Raw genomic sequence first — 18707 nt, 5'->3', positions numbered from 1 at the left:
TAGCTTACCATTAACAACTGGTATCTATAATGATCTTTAAATTGGAGTAAAGGCAGGAAAACAGGGTTTATATCTGGACCAATGGGGGCTGAGCCAACCTACCCATAGACAGTGAATTCCAGTTCACTGCATTCACTCCTTCCTTCAGAAGACGACCTGCAGGTGAAAACTGAGACCACATTCAGCAATATAAGCTTTTTACAATTATTTATGTTGAGTCTGTCTGAGGACCTGGTTATTCTGGTAAAGTGGACTTTCCAGAACTTTCTGTGCCTCCTGTGGGCCTTTGACACTGAGATTCAAAGGGGGGCTCGGGTTTAGAATCAATGGTTGTGTAGTTGGAACCATGTCGCCCAGAACCCTGCGTGGGGTATTTGGAAGTTCCAGGCCTATTGTGGGGGTTGGGACCTCAGTTCCTGAAGGTGCTAGGTCTTTGATCAAAATGGTGTCCTCTCTGCCATCCCGGTATGCCACATAGGCATACATTGGGTTTGCGTGCAGTAGATGCACCCTCTCGACCAGAGGGTCCATTTTTCTTATCCTCGTGTGCTTTTTCAGCAAGCTGGTGGCATTAGCCATGCTAGAAGAGTGGATTTCTTGGGAGTTCGTGAGGAGTCATGTGGGTCGCAGTGCAGAGAAGCGATCTTGTGGCATGGAGAGAGGTGGGCAGAATGTCTTGCCAGCGGGAATCTGGAAGGCCTTTAGACTGGAGAGTTAACTTCATAGCTTTCCAAACCGTTGTGTTCTCTTTATCAACTTGTCAGTTTCCCCCCGGGGGTTGTAGCTAGTCATCCTGTTTGATGAGATGGCTCTTACGAGTAAGTATTGGTGTAGCTCTTTGCTTATAAATGAGCCCTAGTTGCTATGAATATAGCTGGGATACCTGAACATGGTGAAAATGGAGTGCAGAGCTCTGACTGTGGTGGTGGTAGTGTCTTGGGAGGGGATGGTGAACGGAGAACGCAAGTACTCATCGATAATGCTAAGAAAGTACATGCTTCCATTGGTGGAAGGAAGGAGCCCCTTGAAATCAATGCTGAGTCGTTCAAAGGGGCGGGAAGCTTGTATCAGGACAGTAGAAGTGCATTTTACACTGGCATCTCCCTGATGCCTTCAATAGAGAAGGGTAGGTTGTGTGCCTTGACGAAGTGAGCCATGCGGGTGATGCCTGGGTGGCAGAGCTCATAGTGAATGGTAGCCTTAGCGATAGGGCTCCTGACAAAGCTGAAAGCCGCCTGGGCTTTGACCATTAATGGAAAGGAGGTGGATTTTATGCGTGGTCCTCCAGATTGTGTCCGCAAATGGTGACGTCGAGATAGGGGAAGATAGCCCTTAACTTGTACTTGTCTACCATTTTGTCCATCTGCCTCTGGAAGACCGAGGCTCCATCCATAATATCAAAAGGGGCCCTCGGGAACTGATAAAGCCACCCATCTGCCTTGAATGCTGTGTAGGGACAGTCCTCTGAATGGATTGGTAGTTGGTGACGTACAGTTTTCAGGTCAATGGTCGAATAGACCCTGTACTGCGCAATTTCATTCATTCAACGTGTTTTAGATTCGGAGAGGGGGTATGCATCCAGGAGAGTGAAGTGTTAATAATCTGGCTATAATCATTCACGAGCCTGGGCTTTTCTCCCCCTCTCATGATGACCACCTGGGCTCTTCACAGGCTGTTGCTAGGATCAATTATTTTTTTTTCTTTAAGCAGCTGCTGCGTATTGGCTCTAATAAATTCTCGGACCCCTGCACTGTATCGCCTGCTCTTTGGCTATTGGCTTACAGATGGGGGTTAGGTTCTGAAATGAGGGGGTTTGATATTTAGTGTGAAGAGATTGTATGTGGTGTCTAGCTTTTGGGACCTTCCATTCTGCACCATGATTGGGGTGGAGTGGGCCTCAGTACCCCATGGTCACGCTTTTAAGGTGACACAGGAAGGCTAGGCCCAGCAACACAGAAGAACACAAATCCGCCAATACATACAGTCAGAACTTGCAAAATTTTCCCCTTTTTACAGTTAGGTGAACTGTATAATATCCCTTAATATTTGCTGAATAGGATTGCAATGCTCAATAAATACGTTGAGTAAACCTTTAAGTTGCACTGCTGAGCAGTCAGAGTTTATAAAGCTCTCAGTTGAGTCAGTGTCTATTAAGCAATCCATCAGATGACTGTTTATCCTGCCCTCCATCGTCGAGTTGTTCAGCTGGTGGGGTTTTGCCTGGTCGAAGATGACTTATGCCAGTGCTTCGGAGGCTGCATTGCTCTCCCTGTTGTTGTCTTGATCTGAGAGCCAGGAAGATGGCGTCGACCACGAGGAGTGGCAAGATGGCTGCTGTTGCTTCACTTCCGGATTTCCTCGATACTTCACTTCTGGTAATGGTTCCTGCCATAAGGCACAGCAAAATGGCATTGGTGAGCAGCATGGAGACGCAGGGACCTGCACTTCTGGGCTTTAGCACGGGGCATACAACAGTTCAGGGGTCGCTAACACGGTCGCATTCCTGGAGTTTCTCTTGGCCCAACAGACTTTTTTGCCCAGTTTGTCCTCTTTTACCACATCCTAAGCACACGGAATCCTTTGTGGGGCATCTGGCATGGGTCTTTTTGGCCTGTCCACAGAAGTAACATCCCTGGTTGGGTCTGGCCGCGGAAGTCTGAACTGGAGACTGCTGTGCTCCGCAGGCCGAGTCTTACGAGAAGGCACTGCTTTTGTTAAAGACGTTGTCTGCTTCCATTTGGGCCTGTTTGAGCTTTCACCAGATTGAGGGTACTGGCAAGGTCCTTCTTCCCCAACTCTACCAGTTACTACCTCATGTACCTCGATCTCACTCCTGCCACAAGGGTATCCCGGACTTGCTATTTTTCTCTCACCCAGGCTGAGACCGGTTCGTAGTAGCACTTTCTCGTCAGTGTCTCTAGTTCCAGAACGTAGTCATCCATCGTTTCACCTGGTTGTTGCTGACGTTGAGAGATTCGGTGTTTTGCCAGCATGTTGTTCTGAGGCCTCAAGTAGTGGGCCTTCAGGCTTTCGATGGCCATTTCGTATGTCACAGAGTCCCTGATGACAGCATATCCCTTGGGACCAACTCAGGAGAGGAGGGCCAATCTCTGGAGACTGCTGAAGTGGAAGACTTCTTGGGTGGCCATTAGGTAAGACTGGAAGTCCTCCAACCAGTAGGTGAATTCTTCCGTGTCCTCTGGGGCCAGAGGGTCTACCTGGAGCATGTTTGGCTTCAATAGGGCTTCCATCCCATTTCCAAAAGTAAGCTAATATAATTAATGTGAGAGTACTCTGAGACGTGTGGAGCGCAAACACTCTTTTATTAGCTTACAATTAATGGCCAACATCTACAATGGCCTTCACGTAAATTGAAGGTAAGGCGGGAAAAATGGGTTTACATCGGGACTGATGGGGCAGAGTCAAGAAGAGGGGCCAGTCGTCTAATCTACCCGTAGACGGTGAATTCCAGCGATCCTGGAATGATTCCTGCTTTAGTGTGCCTTTTAATGGTGCTTGCTAGAGTGCCATCAATTTCATAATTAGGAGTCCAACAAGAATGCATACAATTTAGAATTGAAATCAAATTGGTCAGTATTGTATTTTGAGGTGGATATTGAGAGATGTCAGTCTGCCATCACACTGGAATATGAATGGTTATTTTGACATGTTAAAGAAAAGATGAGATGGACAACAATGAACCTGCCAATTTAATAAAGTGTGTGCAGCATATTACAATGAAGCAGCTAGTGCCTGAGCTCCAGTCTCTCTGGATAAACCTTGACATCCAGTGCTATGTGTAGTGTGCATGTGTGGGCTTCACACATCGCAAAGGCATGTCGTTTAGTAGATTTATTCAACCACTGTATATTGACCCTAGGTGAGTGAGAATCCAAGAGAAGTTGTTGGGAACCTGGGGAGATTGATATGAGTCAACATTGACATGGTAATAGGGGAGAAGGTACCAGAACATATACTTTATAAGTGGGATGAAAAACTGGTGCAATATAGGTTCAGCAGTACTGTACCATCTGCTCAACATTTGGAAGAAGATTCATGTAGAAAGGAAAAAACAAATACCAACTACCAAAATTATTATTGACGCAAAATCAACTAATCCCTTTCACAATAGATAACCTTTCCTTTAGAGAATGGGAAAGAAAAAGGATTAAAAGAATAGAAAATTGTTTTTTGGGAAATAATTTATTATCTTTTGAACAAATGAAGTACAAATATGGAATAACTCACGGTACAATGTTTGCAGACCACCAACTGAAAACCTAGATGAAGGACAAATTGGGAAGCAGGCTGAGGTTACCAGAAGGAAGCCGCTTTGAATATGTGATTACAGATGCAATGATAATTAAAAGATTTATAACAAACATGTACATCAAGCTGCAAGAGAAAGAGAATGAAGAAACAAGCTGTAAACCCAAACAAAAGTGGGAACAAGATCTAAACATAAAGATTAAGAATGAAACATGGGAAAAGCTATGCTCCGGAACTATGAGAAATACAATAAACACGAGGTTACGCGGAGGAGTAACGTGATGGAGTAGTGGCCGGTCAGGGAATTCCAGCCCTCTCCCGAAAAGTTTTATATAAAAAAAAAACACACACAAAGCACAAAGGTACAAGATTAAAATTTATAATAAAGTAAAAATAAAGGTGAGAAGAAAATGGCAGCGAAGAGAGAAAAGTCGAAAACAACAGAAAGAAAAGAGGAAGAAAGAATGTTGGAAGAAGGTGAAGGCCTTACCTGTCCGAAGAGGCCCGCTACGGAGAGAGAAGCCCGATCCCTCAGGTCAGTGGAGGGCTCGGGACTACAAAAATGGCTCACAGAGCCGAGTAAAAGTGCGCTATGCGCGATGCGCATGAAAAAAAAACACACTGACGGGAGGGGGGAACAGCTGCGGAGTCAATCTCCACAGCTGAGAGAGACACCTGCACCACAGCAGCAGGTGCAGAACAGAGACAATAACAACAACAAGAAAGAAGAGGGTAAAAAGAAAACAAGGAAACAACAGATGGTCAACCCAGAGGAAGAAGAACAGAAAGAAATGGAAGAAGAAGAGAAAGGCAAGACAATGGATGTATCTTTTTTAAAGAATATATGGAATCAGTGAAAGAATGGCAATTGCAAGAATTTAATGAGATAAAAAGAAGAATTAAGAATGCAGAAGAAAAAATGAATAAAATAGAAATGGCCATGTCAGAGATAGGAAAAAGAGTGGAAAATATGGAAGAACGAGAAATAATTGTAGAAATGGAAGTAGAGGACTTAAAAGAGAAATTAGAAGAATCTAATAAAAAAGTGAGAGGCACATGAGCTGTTAGCTCAGAAGATAGATATAATAGAAAACTATAATAGAAGAAATAATATAAAGATAGTGGGCCTTAAGGAAGATGAAGGCAAGAATTTATACACGATTGGATCCCCAGGGTCCTAGGAAGACCAGAATTACATGAAGAAATGGAAATAGAGAGGGCACATAGAACTTTAGCCCCAAAACCACAACCGCAGCAAAAACCAAGATCCATTTTAGTAAAATTCTTAAGATATACAACAAGAGAAAATATATTGGAGAAAACAATGAAGAAAGTAAGAGAAGACAAAAAGCCACTGGAATATAAAGGTCAAAACATTTTTTTCTATCCAGACATAAGTTTTGAACTCCTGAAGAGGAAGTTCAATACAGCAAAAACGATCCTATGGAAAAAAGGATATAAATTTATGTTAAAGTACCCAGCGGTACTTAAAATAGTTATTCCAGGGCAACAAAACAGACTATTCTCGGATCCAGAGGAAGCAAGGAAATTTGCAGAACAACTACAAAACAAGCAGAGAGATGAAGACATGTAATGAGAGTAAAATGACCACGAACTATATGTATGTGTGTAAAGGGGTATATGTGTATTCGTATTTAGAGGAAAATATATAGAGTATAGACAAGAATTAATAAGGGACGGAAATGGAATAGAGGGAATAAGGAGGGAATTAAAAAGTGACCTTTGTTACATATGAAAATTGAAATCTTTTCTGGGGGGGGGGCTGGGTGGGGAGGAGTTACGGTCACTGCAAAATCAGTTGACGTTTGCGAGTGAATTCGCAAATCCAAATGGAGAGGGGAGATGTGGTTGCCCGACAAGGGATAAAGGGCAACTCAGGAGGGGGAGGGGAGAATGGGGTTAAATAAATTTTAAATGGGAGAATAAGGAAAATGTTTGATGTTTTAGAAGTGTCTTATAAAGTGTTCAAAACAAGAAAGAAATGGATAAGAAGGAAAGGTGATGATGGAGAAACGGAAAGGGAAGATAAACAAAGTATGAAATGGCTACGCTGAACTATATGACTTAAAATATTAATGGAATACATAACCAAATTAAGAGGAAGAAACTGCTAAATTTACTGAAAAAAGAAAAAAATTGATATAGCATTTGTGCAAGAAACACATTTAACTGAATTGGAGCACAAGAAATTAAAGAGATTGGGTAGGACACGTAACAGCAGCGTCGTATAATTCAAAAGCAAGAGGAGTAGCTATATTAATTAGTAAAAATGTGCCAATTAAAATAGAAGAGGAAATAATCCAGCAGGGAGATATGTAATGATAAAATGTCAGATATATTCAGAGTTTTGGAATCTACTCAATGGATATTCACCTAACGAAGAAGATCAAAAGTTTATGCAAGATATCTTTTTGAAGGTGGCAAATACGCAAGGGAACATATTAATAGGAGGGGATTTCAACCTGAATTTGGATTCAAATATGGATAAAACTCGGAAAAAAATTAACTGAAAGAACAAAGTAACCAAATTTATAATTAAATCGATGGAAGAAATGCAACTTTTGGATATATGTAGGAAACAACACCCAAATAAAAAGGAATATTCATATTACTCGGGTAGACCTAAAACATACTCAAGAATAGACCTATTTTTGTTATAAGCTCGTATGCAAGATAGAGTAAGAAAAACAGAATAGAAAGCTAGAATATTATCGGACCATTCACCCTTGATATTGACTATAGAGTTAGAGGACATCCCTCCAAGAATGTATAGATGGAGATTAAACTCCATGCTACTTAAAAGGCAGGATTTTAGAGAATTAATTGAAAGACAAATTAAAATGTATTTTGAAATAAATACGGAATCAGTGAAAGATAAGTTTATACTATGGGATGCAATGAAAGTGTTCATTAGAGGGCAAATAATAAGTTATGTAACCAAGATCTAGAAGGACTATAATCAGGAAACAGAGCAGTTGGAAAGGGAAATAGTAAATATAGAAAAAGAATTAGCAATGAAGGAAGATACAACTAAAAAAAGAGAAATGGCAGATAAAAAAAATAATATATGAAACACTACAAACATATAAGGTGGACAAGAACATAATGAAGACAAAACAGAAATATTATGAACTAGGGGAAGAAACGCACAAAATTCTAGCATGGCAGCTTAAGACAGAACAAACTAAGAAAATGGTATTGGCATCAAGGAAAAAAGACAAACAAATTACAGATAATCCAAAAGAAATTAATGAAAACTTTAGAGAATTCTATGAACAATTATACCGAACTGAAAACGAAGGGAAAAAAGGGAAAATAGATGAATTTCTGACTAAAATTGAACTATCAAAACTACAAATAGAGGAACAAAATAAATTAACAGAACCATTTGGAATAGTAGAAATACAAGAGATAATAAAAAAATTACCAAATAATAAGACACCAGGAGAGGATGGATTCCCAATAGAATTCTACAAAACATTTAAAGACTTATTAATGTCGCCCCTCCTGGATGTAATCAACCAGATTGATGAAACACAAAGCTTACCAGATTCATGTAAAACAGCAATAATTACAGTAATACTAAAGCAAGGGAAAGATCCACTCTCACCAGCGTCATATAGACCAATATCTTTACTAAACACAGATTATAAGATAATAGCTAAACTATTAGCAAACAGATTAGCAGAGCATGTACCGAAAATGGTAAATTTAGACCAAACTGGATTTATCAGAAAAAGACGCACAACAGACAATATTTGTAAATTTATTAACTTAATTCATGCAGTAGAAGGAAATAAAGCACCTACAGTAGCAGTTGCTTTAAACGCAGAGAAGGCCTTTGACAGAGTAGAATGGAATTATTTGTTCAAAGTATTGCAAAAATTCAGTTTACAGGAGAAGTATATTAATTGGATTAAAGCATTATATAAGGGACCGTTAGCGAAAGTGACAGTAAATGGACATGTATCAAAGCAATTTAACTTAAGCAGGTCAACGCGGCAGGGATGCCCACTATCACCTTTATTGCTTGCGTTAGCTATAGAACCACTAGCAGAATTGACAAGAATAGATAATAATATAAAAGGAATAAAAATAAAAGAGAAGGAATATAATATCAGTCTATTTGCGGATGATGTTATAGTGTACTTAACAGAACTAGAACTATCAATAAAAGAATTATATAAGAAATTGAAGGAATATGGAGAAGTGTCGGGTTACAAGATAAACGTAAATAAAAGTGAAGCAATGCCTATGAATAATGTGGATTTCTCAAAATTTAAGAAGGAATCTCCATTTAGATGGCAAATGCAGGCAATAAGATACCTAGGTGTACAAATAAACAAAAATCTCGGCCAACTATATAAACTCAATTATTATCCACTAATGAAAAAATTACAGGACGATTTAGAGCATTGGAAAGATTTGCCACTAACACTAATAGGAAGGATAACCTGTATTAAAATGAAAATTTTTCCAAGGATATTATACTTATTTCAGGCATTGCCAATACAACTGACAGAAAAATTCTTCAAAGAGTTGAAGAAAATAATAAGGAAATTTTTATGGAGAGGGGGGAAACCGAGGATAGCACTAGATAAATTAACAGAATGGTATAAACAAGGAGGCTTACAACTGCCAAACTTTAATAATTATTATAGAGCTGTACAATTAAGATACCTTTCAGATTTTTATCAAACAAGGGAAAAACCAGACTGGACGAAATTAGAATTAGATAAAATAGGGGAAAAGATACCTGAACACATATTATATAAATGGGATGAAAAATTGGTACAACATACAAGTTCTCCAGTATTACATCATCTCCTTAATATTTGGAAGAAGATTCATGTCGAAAGAAATAAAACAAATCTTCAATTACCAAAACTAATATTGACGCAAAACAAGTTACTCCCTTTTACAATAGATAACCTTTCCTTTAGAGAATGGGGAAAAAAAAGGGATTAAAAGAATAGAAAATTGTTTTTCAGGAAATAGATTCTTATACTTTGAACAAATGAAAGATAAGTACAATATAACTCAAGATACAGTGCTGGCATATTACCAATTGAGATCCTACTTGAAGGATAAATTAGGAAGCAGTTTGAGTTTGCCAGAGGCAAGTAACCTTGAATATGTGATTACAGATACGATGATAATCAAAAGATATATAACAAATATGTATATTAAACTGCAAGAAAAGGAGAATGAGGAAACAAATAGTAAAACTAAACAAAAATGGGAACAAGATTTAAATATAAAGATAAAAAAGGAAACATGGGAGAAATTATGTTCTGGAACAATGAGAAATAAAATAAATACGAGGCTACGTATGATACAATATAACTGGATACACAGACTATACATTACACCTCAAAAGTTAAATAAATGGGACCCAACAGTATCTGATAGATGTTTTCGATGTAAAAAAAAGAAAGGGGAACAACAATTCATGCAATCTGGACATGTGAGGAAAGTAGAAAAATTTTGGGAAGATCTCAATCAGATATTAAATAAAATAACAGAAAACAATATACCAAAGAATCCAGAGATCTTTCTCCTAAGTAACATAAAAAACAAAGAATTTGGAATTGATTTGGAGGATGCACAAAAAAGATTTGTTAAGATAGCTCTAGCTGTAGCAAAAAAATGTATTATGTCAACCTGGAAATTGGAAGATAATTTGAAAATACAACAATGGTATATAGAAATGAATAAATGTATTCCATTAGAAAAATAACATAGTTTAAGAAATAATATTGAAATATTCGAACAAATATGGGAGCCTTACATTAAATACAATAGCGAAAACCTACCGGGGACAATCATTACCTAAGTTGATAGAAGGAGAAGGAAAGAAAAGAATGGACTCAGTAGAATTTTTGGTGTATTTTTGTTGAGTGACAACATTGTCTGACTGGTTTAATGTATCCTAGATTGTATACCTTAAATGGATGGGTGGGAGGGTGGGTTGGGCAGAGGGAGATGGGGGGGAGAAAATCTCACTATATATGTGTGAAAAGGAAAAAGTGTGTATCATGGCTAATGTGATTTATGGTGTGAAAAATAAAAAAATTTAAAAAAAAAAAGAGAATGGGAGAAAAAAGGGATCAAAAGAATAGAAAATTGTTTTTCAGGAAATAGATTATTATCCTTTGAACAAATGAAAGATAAATACAATATAACTCAAGATACAGTGCTGGCATATTACCAATTGAGATCCTACTTGAAGGACAAATTAGGAAGCAGTCTGAGGTTACCAGAGGGAAGTAACTTTGAATATGTGATTACAGATACAATGATAATCAAAAGATTTATAACAAATATGTATATTAAACTGCAAGAAAAGGAGAATGAGGAAACAAATGGTAAATAAACAAAAATGGGAACAAGATTTAAATATAAAGATAAAAAAGGAAACATGGGAGAAGTTGTGTTCTGGAACGATGAGAAATACAATAAATACGAGGTTACGTATGATACAATATAACTGGATATACAGGCTATACATTACACCTCAAAAGTTAAATAAATGGGACCCAACAGTATCTGACAGATGTTTTCGTTGTAAAAAAGAAATGGGAACAACAATTCATGCAATCTGGACATGTGAGAAAGTAGAAAAATTTTGGGAAGATCTAAACCAAATATTAAATAAAATTACAGAAAACAATATACCAAAAAATCCAGAGATCTTCCTCCTAAGTAACATAAAAAAAACAAAGAATTTGGAATTGATTTGGATGGTGCACAAAAAAGATTTGTTAAGATAGCTCTAGCCGTAGCAAAAAAATGTATTATGTCAACCTGGAAATTGGAAGATAATTTGAAAATACAACAATGGTATATAGAAATGAATAAAATGTATTCCATTAGAAAAAATAACATATAGTTTAAGAAATAATATTGAAATATTTGAACAAATATGGGAGCCTTACATGAAACACAATAGAGAAAACCTACCGGGGACATTCACTACCTAAATTAACGAAAGGAGAAAGAAATGAAAAGAATTGACTCAGTGGAATTTCTTGTTTATTTTTATTGAATGACAACATTGTTTGACTGGTTTAATGTATCTTAGATTTTGTACTTCAAATGGATGCAGGGGAGGTAGGGAGGGTGGGATGGGAGGAGGGAGGGAGTGGGGGGGAGAAAATGGCACTGTATATATTTGAAAAGGAAAAAGTATGTATTATGGTCAATGTGGTTTATGTTGTGAAAAATAAAATATTTAAAAAAAAACACGAGGTTACGCATGATACAATATAATTGGTTACATCATGCCCCAAAAGTTAAATAAATGGAACTCAACAGTATGAGATAGATGTTTTCGCTGTAAGAAGGAAACAGGAACAACAGTACATGCAATTTGGGCATGTGAGAAAGTGAAAAAGTTTTGGGAAGATCTAAATCAGGTATGAAATAAAATCACAAAATGCAATATACTAAAAAATCCAGAGATCTTTCTTCTAAGTAATATAAGTAGTAAAGAATTAGCCCTCAAACTGGATGAAGCACAAAAGAGATTTATTATGATAGCCTTAGCTGTAGCAAAAAAATGTAAAATGTCAACCTGGAAATCAGAAGAGGGCCTGAGAGTACAGCAATGGTACATAGAAATGAATAAATGTATTCCATTGGGAAAAAATAACATATAATTTAAAAAATAAAGTCACATTATTTGAACAAATTTGGGAACCGTATGAGGAACACAACAAAGAGGGCCTACCACAGACCTCCACACCCTAAAATGAGAAAATGATAGAATGAGAAGACGACGAAATGACCTGATCCACTGTGTAAAAGTAGATGACACAATTTTCTTGTTAATTTCATTGTGTGATGACATTGTTTAATGGGTTTATTGTATTGTATATGTTGAACGTTTAGTGAGTAGGGAGGGGGGGGAATAAAGGGGAGAAAATGATACTATATATTCAAGAGGGAAATGTTTGTGTATATTTTGGTTAATATGGTTCATAGTGTGAAAAATTTAAAAAAAACCAAAACATTGACATGGGAGGCCAGGACTCTGTTTCTTTGCTATGCAATGCAATTACTCCGTCAGAATGAATGAAAGTAAAGTGGTTGTAGCAAGTCTTCTACGTGATGCGTAACAGCGAACTTATACATGTAAATTTAAAATGGTCATTGTTTTTCATATGATTCTAATTGATTCAAGCATTCCTTCAAAGCACCTTGTCTCAACTACTCTCATTCTGCCTTCAAATATTTTCCAAGCTATCCTTTCTTAAACTTGAGAAACAGGACTTTCATCACACAAAGCTATATTGGCAATCTCCAATAAGTCCATGCTTTTCTAATGAGAAAATTCTGTTCAAATAACCATAAATTATCCCTGTTCCCCTTCTTGAAGGAACATGAGGTATTGCCAGTTTCACTGAACCTGTACAAAAGATTAGTTATACTACCACTGGAATAATCCCTCCAAATTAGGAAGACACCAGAGAAGAAAGGTTTTTTTTTTTGTTATCCACTCAGCCAAAGTTCCATTGATTCCATGCCTCTTGACTTTCAGGATGAGTTTCTCGTGGGGGACCTTGTCAAATGCCTTGCTAAAATCCATGTAGACCACATCTATCACCCTACCCTCATCAGTGTCTTTTTTTAATGTCCTCAAAAAAGCTCATGCTCGTGAGGCATGACCTTCCCTTCACAGAGCCATGCTGACCATCCTTGAGTAGACTGAACTTCTCCAAATGTTCATAGATCCTATCCTTAAGAATCCTCTGACATAAGACTCACCGATCTAAAATTTCCAGGATTCACCCTATTAATTTTTTTGAATATTTTATTTTTTGTTTTCCTTCAATAAACAAGGAGATAACAGAATATATCAAAAAACAAAAAAAGTTACAGAATATATCAACATCTCCCAGCAATCTACTTGCATAGTGTTTCTTTCCCCCCACCCCCCCCAAAATAAGGGAAATACAGAAAACAAAAAGAAAGGTGGGGGGGGGAAGAGAGGCTGGATGTGGTGTTGGTGCTTCCAGTAAGTGTCCATAAAAGCTGTGGAGCCACCCTCTTGTATAATTACTTTTATTAATCCATCTATTGGTAAATCCCCTATTACCTTTTAAACAAGGGGACTACATTTGCCATTCTCTAATCCTCTGGCACCTCCCATGCAGCCAAAGAGGATTTAAAGATCATAGCTACTGCCCTAGTTGTATCTCTTCTCATTTCCCACAGCAACCATAGTCTCATGCCTGGCCCTGGGGACTTGTCAATCTTGATGTTTTTTAGAAGAACCAACCCTTCTTGTTCCTTAATCTTCACATTGCCCAGCACATAGGCCTGTTCTATTTCAACCTACTTTGATCAAGGTCCTTTTTTCTTCTTCTGAATACTGAAGCATAGTGTTCATTTAAGACCTCCTCTTCCTTTTTTTTTTTTTTTTTTTTTAAATTTTTTTTTATTTTTCACACCATAAATCACATTAGCCATGATATACACAATTTCTTTTTCACACATATACAGTGACTTTTTCTCCCCCCCCCCCTTTCCTCCCAAACCACCCCCCCACCCCCCCTCTCATCCATTTTAGGTATACCATCTAGGTTGCATTAATCCAGTCAGACAATGTTGTCATTCAACAAAATTACACCAGAAATTCTACTGAGTCCATTCTTTTCTTTCCTTCTCCTTCCATCAACTTAGGTAATGTTTGTCCCCGGTAGGTTTTCGCTATTGTATTTAATGTAAGGCTCCTATACTTGTTCGAATATTTCAATATTATTTCTTAACCAATATGTTATTTTTTTCTAATGGAATACATTTATTCATTTAAATTTGGTAGTTTATTCCTTTTAATTTGGTTATGTATTCCATTAATATTTAAAGACATATAGTTCAGCGTAGCCCTTTTATATTTTGCTTATCTTCTCTTTCCGTTTTTCCATCATTACCTTTCCTCCTTTTCCATTTCTGTTTTCTTATTTTCAACTCTTTATAAGACAACATTCCTACAACATCCAACATTTTCCTTATTCTCCTATTTCTATCTTATTTATTCCCAATCTCCCATTCACCTCCTGAGTTGTCCTTTATCCCTTGTCGGACAACCACATCTCCCCTCTCCATTTGGATTTGCGAATCCACTCGCAAGCGTCAACTGATTTTGCAGTGACCGCTATTTCCCCCCACCCCGCCTCCCCCAGAAAAGATTTCACTTTTCATATGTCACAAAGGTCACTCTTTTAATTCCCTCCTTATTCTCTCTATTCCATTACCTTCCCTTATTAATTCTTGTCTATACTATCTATATTTTCCTCTAAGTACAGATACATTCACGTATGCTCCTTGTCTCTATTCACTCTTATACCTCTTTACCCGCATACATATCAATCGTGATCATTTTTACTCTCATTACCCGTCTTCATCCCTCAGTCTATTTTTGTCTTTACCCACATACATATCAATTGTGATCATCTTAACTCTCATTACCCGTCTTCCTCCCTCAGTCTATTTTTGTAATTGTTCTGCAAATTTTCGTGCTTCTTCTGGATCCGAGAATAGTCTGTTTTGTTGTCCTGGAATAAATATTTTCAATACCGCTGGATGCTTTAGTATGAATTTATACCCTTTCTTCCATAAAATCGCCTTTGCTGTATTGAACTCTTTTCTCTTCTTTAGGAGTTCAAAACTTATATCTGGATAAATGAAGATTTTTTGCCCTTTATACTCCAGTGGTTTGTTGCCCTCTCTTACTTTTTCCATTGTCTTCTCCAGTACCTTTTCTCTTGTAGTATATCTTAGGAATTTTACTACAATCGATCTTGGTTTTTGTTGTGGTTGTGGTTTAGAGGCCAATACTCTATGTGCCCTTTCTATTTCCAATTCTTGCTGTAGTTCTGGACATCCTAGGGTCTTAGGGATCCACTCTTTTATAAACTCCCTCATATTCTTGCCTTCTTCATCTTCCTTAAGGCCCACTATCTTTATGTTATTTCTTCTGTTATGGTTTTCCATTGTATCTATTTTTTGAGCTAGTAGTTCTTGTGTCTCTTTAGTTTTTTTATTAGATTTCTCCAATTTCTTTTTTAAGTCTTCTACCTCCATTTCTGCTGCTACTGCCCGCTCTTCCATCTTGTCCATTTTCTTTCCCATTTCTGTTAAGGTCATCTCCATTTTATTTATTTTCTCTTCTGTGTTGTTTATTCTTTTTCTTAAATCCTTAAATTCCTGTGTTTGCCATTCTTTAAATGATTCCATGTATCCTCTAATAAGAGCAAGTATATCCTTTACCTTGCCTCTCTTTTCTTCTTCTATTTCACCATACTCTTCCTCTTCTTCTTCCTCTGGGTTGGCCATCTGTTGTTTCTTTGTTGCCCTTTCCTCCTCTTCTATCTTGTTTCTGTTGTCTTCTGTGGTCTCTTCTTGCTGCAGGTGTTCTGCAGCTGTCGTTGCCGGCTGTGGAGATCGACTCCCCAGCTGGTCCCCCCTCCCGTCGGTGTGTTTTTTTTCATTCGCATCGCGCATGCGCGAAACTTCGCGCATGCGCGGTTGCGCACTTTTGCTCGGCTCTGCGAGCCATTTTTGTAGTCCATTATTTACCGACCTGAGGGAGCGGGTTTCTCTCTCCGCAGCGGGCCTCTTCGGACAGGTAAGGCCTTCACCTTTTTCCTCCTTTGTCTTCTCTTCCTCTCTTCTTACCGTTGCTTTCGACTTTTCTTTTTTTGTCGCCATCTTCTTTCCACCTTTATACTCACTTTTCTGTAACTTTTATTTCTGTGCCTTTGTGTTTTCTCTCGTTTTTCCCGACTTTTCTGGAGAGGGCTGGAGTTCACCGTCCGGCCACTACTCCATCGCGTGACTCCTCTAAGACCTCCTCTTCCTCCAGGCACATGTTGCCACCTTTATCCTTTAGTGGCCCCCACCTCAATCCTTGTTATCCTTCTATTCTTCACATACACATTGAATACATGTGTTTCTCCTTAATCCTATATGCCAAGGTCTTCACATGCCCCCTTTGAGCTTTCCTAAGTATCTGCATTGGCCAATCCTGCCCTTCCTCCAGCCAAGTTTCAGTAATGGCACAACGTCATAGTTCCATGTACTGATCCATGCTTGAAGTTCATCCTCTAATAGTGAGGTAAAGTTTTGGAGATTGGTCCAATTTGTGCCAAGCATAAACATTTGAATTTTTTAAAGTGTCTTTTTATTTGGGATTGACCAATGCTCTTAGATTGCTAAACCAATATTTTTACTTATTACCACTTTGACTAGTGTGCTGTTTCAACTGGGAGTTGTGTAAATTTTTTTTCAACAAATCTACACCAGTTAATAGATGTGTACAAATTTTAACATTGTATGAACACTATAATTTTATTCTAAATTCTATTAAATATAAGCAGTCATGTAAAATATTTGAGGTGAAGCACGGAAATTACCAACTACCAATTAACTTCTGCAGAAGCTGCGATTGTAGTGAAAACAGAAATACTGGAGGAACTCAGCAGGTCTCACAGTGTCCTTAGGAGGTAAAGATATATAACTAATGGGTCTGAGCCCATCTTCAATATTTGGGATTCCTTTCTGTGGGCTCAACAAAATGTTGTGGCCTATTGGGGATGTATACTAAGACCTGTAGATACAAAGGTTGTGATTAAGTATAGAATGGATGACTTGTTCCTCTTCACAAGAGGATGGAGTTGAAATGGAATTTGATGCATAAGCAAATTGGGAGGAAGTGGGGGGAGAAATAGATTGGCATTGCTTTGTCTGGTTTAGTTGCTGAGGGCAACAAGTGTGAAGATGGCAGAATTTCTAACCACAATTTCTTTATCCTCAGTGGATTTTTAAAGTTAAATATGTTCTTGGTTTTTTTTTTTGAAAACTTTATTTATAATTTTAAAATACATATAAAAATACAAACAAAAGAGACAGAGAAATAAACAAAACCACCCTACCCCCCACACACAACAGACCACTCAAGGGGAGCAAAAAAAAACATATCACACTGCGTATGTAATTAACTGATATATGTCAAACTTGCAGTAAATAAAATTAAGATAATTCCAAACCCATAAATTTCATATAAGGTGACCACATCTGAACAAAAAAAGAATAATTGTTATATGTAATTTTCTCCATATAATACAGGATCTCAACTCATTATGCCAGCGGGTTATATTTAATTCCACATTATCTTTCCATGTACAGGTAATCGCAATACAGTTCCGTGCTAATGCTAAATGAACAAATGCCATCTGAAACTTATCCAACCCCAAACAAGTAACTAAAGATGCAGTATAACCCAACAAAAAAAATTAATGGATCCAATGGTAATTTAATCTTAAATAATTCAATCACATTCTGGAATAAATGTTCTTGTTGTCCAGATCTCGATTGTTCTTGAAATGAATGACTTGGTAAACCATTTTGGAGAGTACTTGAGTCAAACCACATTATCCTAGCCAGATTGGACAAGATGCTAAAAGATTATTAATGAAGCAGATGGGGTTTTTAACAACAATCTGGTAGGCTCATTGACATGATCACAGTTTAGTAACTTTAATTTAGTAGCTTTGTTACTGGAATTAATTAACGGAATTTATATTCCTTGGCTGCTGTGTTGGGAATTGAACTTGTTTCTGGATCATTAGTCCAATAATAATTATGGTGATATGAACCCACTTCCATGTGGAGGTGTACAGAAGCTTGGATGATTGCTAAAGTTACACAACTGTTCAGCAATTGTGAAAATATAAATGTAGAAACTTCAGATTGTCTTCTAGTTAATTATCCTCACAATAACCTTCCTATCCCTGATAATGCAGTAAACCACAATATAATTTAACAGGGAATGGTTGCTTGTCTTTCCATATTGGCTTCCCAACAAATTTGTATCCTTTTTGTCTAATGCATACCATATTATTTAGTCAATTATTTTTAAAAAGCACTATTGCACAGTGATCTTGAGAGTTAATTTTTGAATCTAATATTTGTCTTTAATTTTCATTGCTTGTTAGCAAGAGAATGAATTTAACTAAAACTGAGCAGAAACCTAATCTCTGCACAGTATTTGAAACATGCCATTTGGTTCAATGTGTTTGTGCTGGTATTTATTAAATAATTTTGTTCTGTTTCTTCCTCCCTTGAGTGTTAATTTGACCTCCCTTTCAAACAATTAATGGTATTATGTCATCAATTATTAACCTTAAACATTTTCAGTAATTTTCAAAAGCAGAGTGCTTTTTAACCAATTCCCAATTGTGCTTCCATTGGTGTTACATTTGATTTAAATAATTCAGTTAGCAATGGCAAAATATTCAATGCAGTAGAGATCAATCCTTGTCAAAATGTACCTGTGAGCATTTGGCATGTAGTAAATTATTTTAATAACCAATAACTCATTTCTGTGCGTTTCCTCTTGTTTGCATAACTTG

The 18707-nt window shown here is 37.3% G+C and overlaps 1 protein-coding gene across 4 annotated transcripts in view; it reads left to right on the top strand.

The window, feature by feature from the left end:
• The window catches only part of LOC138758958 (protein unc-13 homolog A), a 290629-nt gene that overhangs the window by 13266 nt on the left and 258656 nt on the right, over window positions 1-18707 (top strand). Inside the window, exon 1 of one of the 4 annotated variants that reach the window (XM_069928636.1) lies at window positions 17501-17603. The exons of the other annotated variants lie outside the window; for them this stretch is intronic. Within the exon in view, the coding sequence (XP_069784737.1) occupies window positions 17564-17603 (40 nt within the window). The 5' untranslated portion in view covers window positions 17501-17563. Of the gene's footprint in view, window positions 1-17500; window positions 17604-18707 lie in introns of those variants that run through there. 4 annotated transcript variants of the gene reach the window in all.

Source organism: Narcine bancroftii, chromosome 3 (genome assembly GCF_036971445.1).
Source record: "Narcine bancroftii isolate sNarBan1 chromosome 3, sNarBan1.hap1, whole genome shotgun sequence".
In the NCBI taxonomy this organism is placed as follows: domain Eukaryota; kingdom Metazoa; phylum Chordata; class Chondrichthyes; order Torpediniformes; family Narcinidae; genus Narcine; species Narcine bancroftii.
This window is presented reverse-complemented; position numbering and strand designations above follow the sequence as displayed.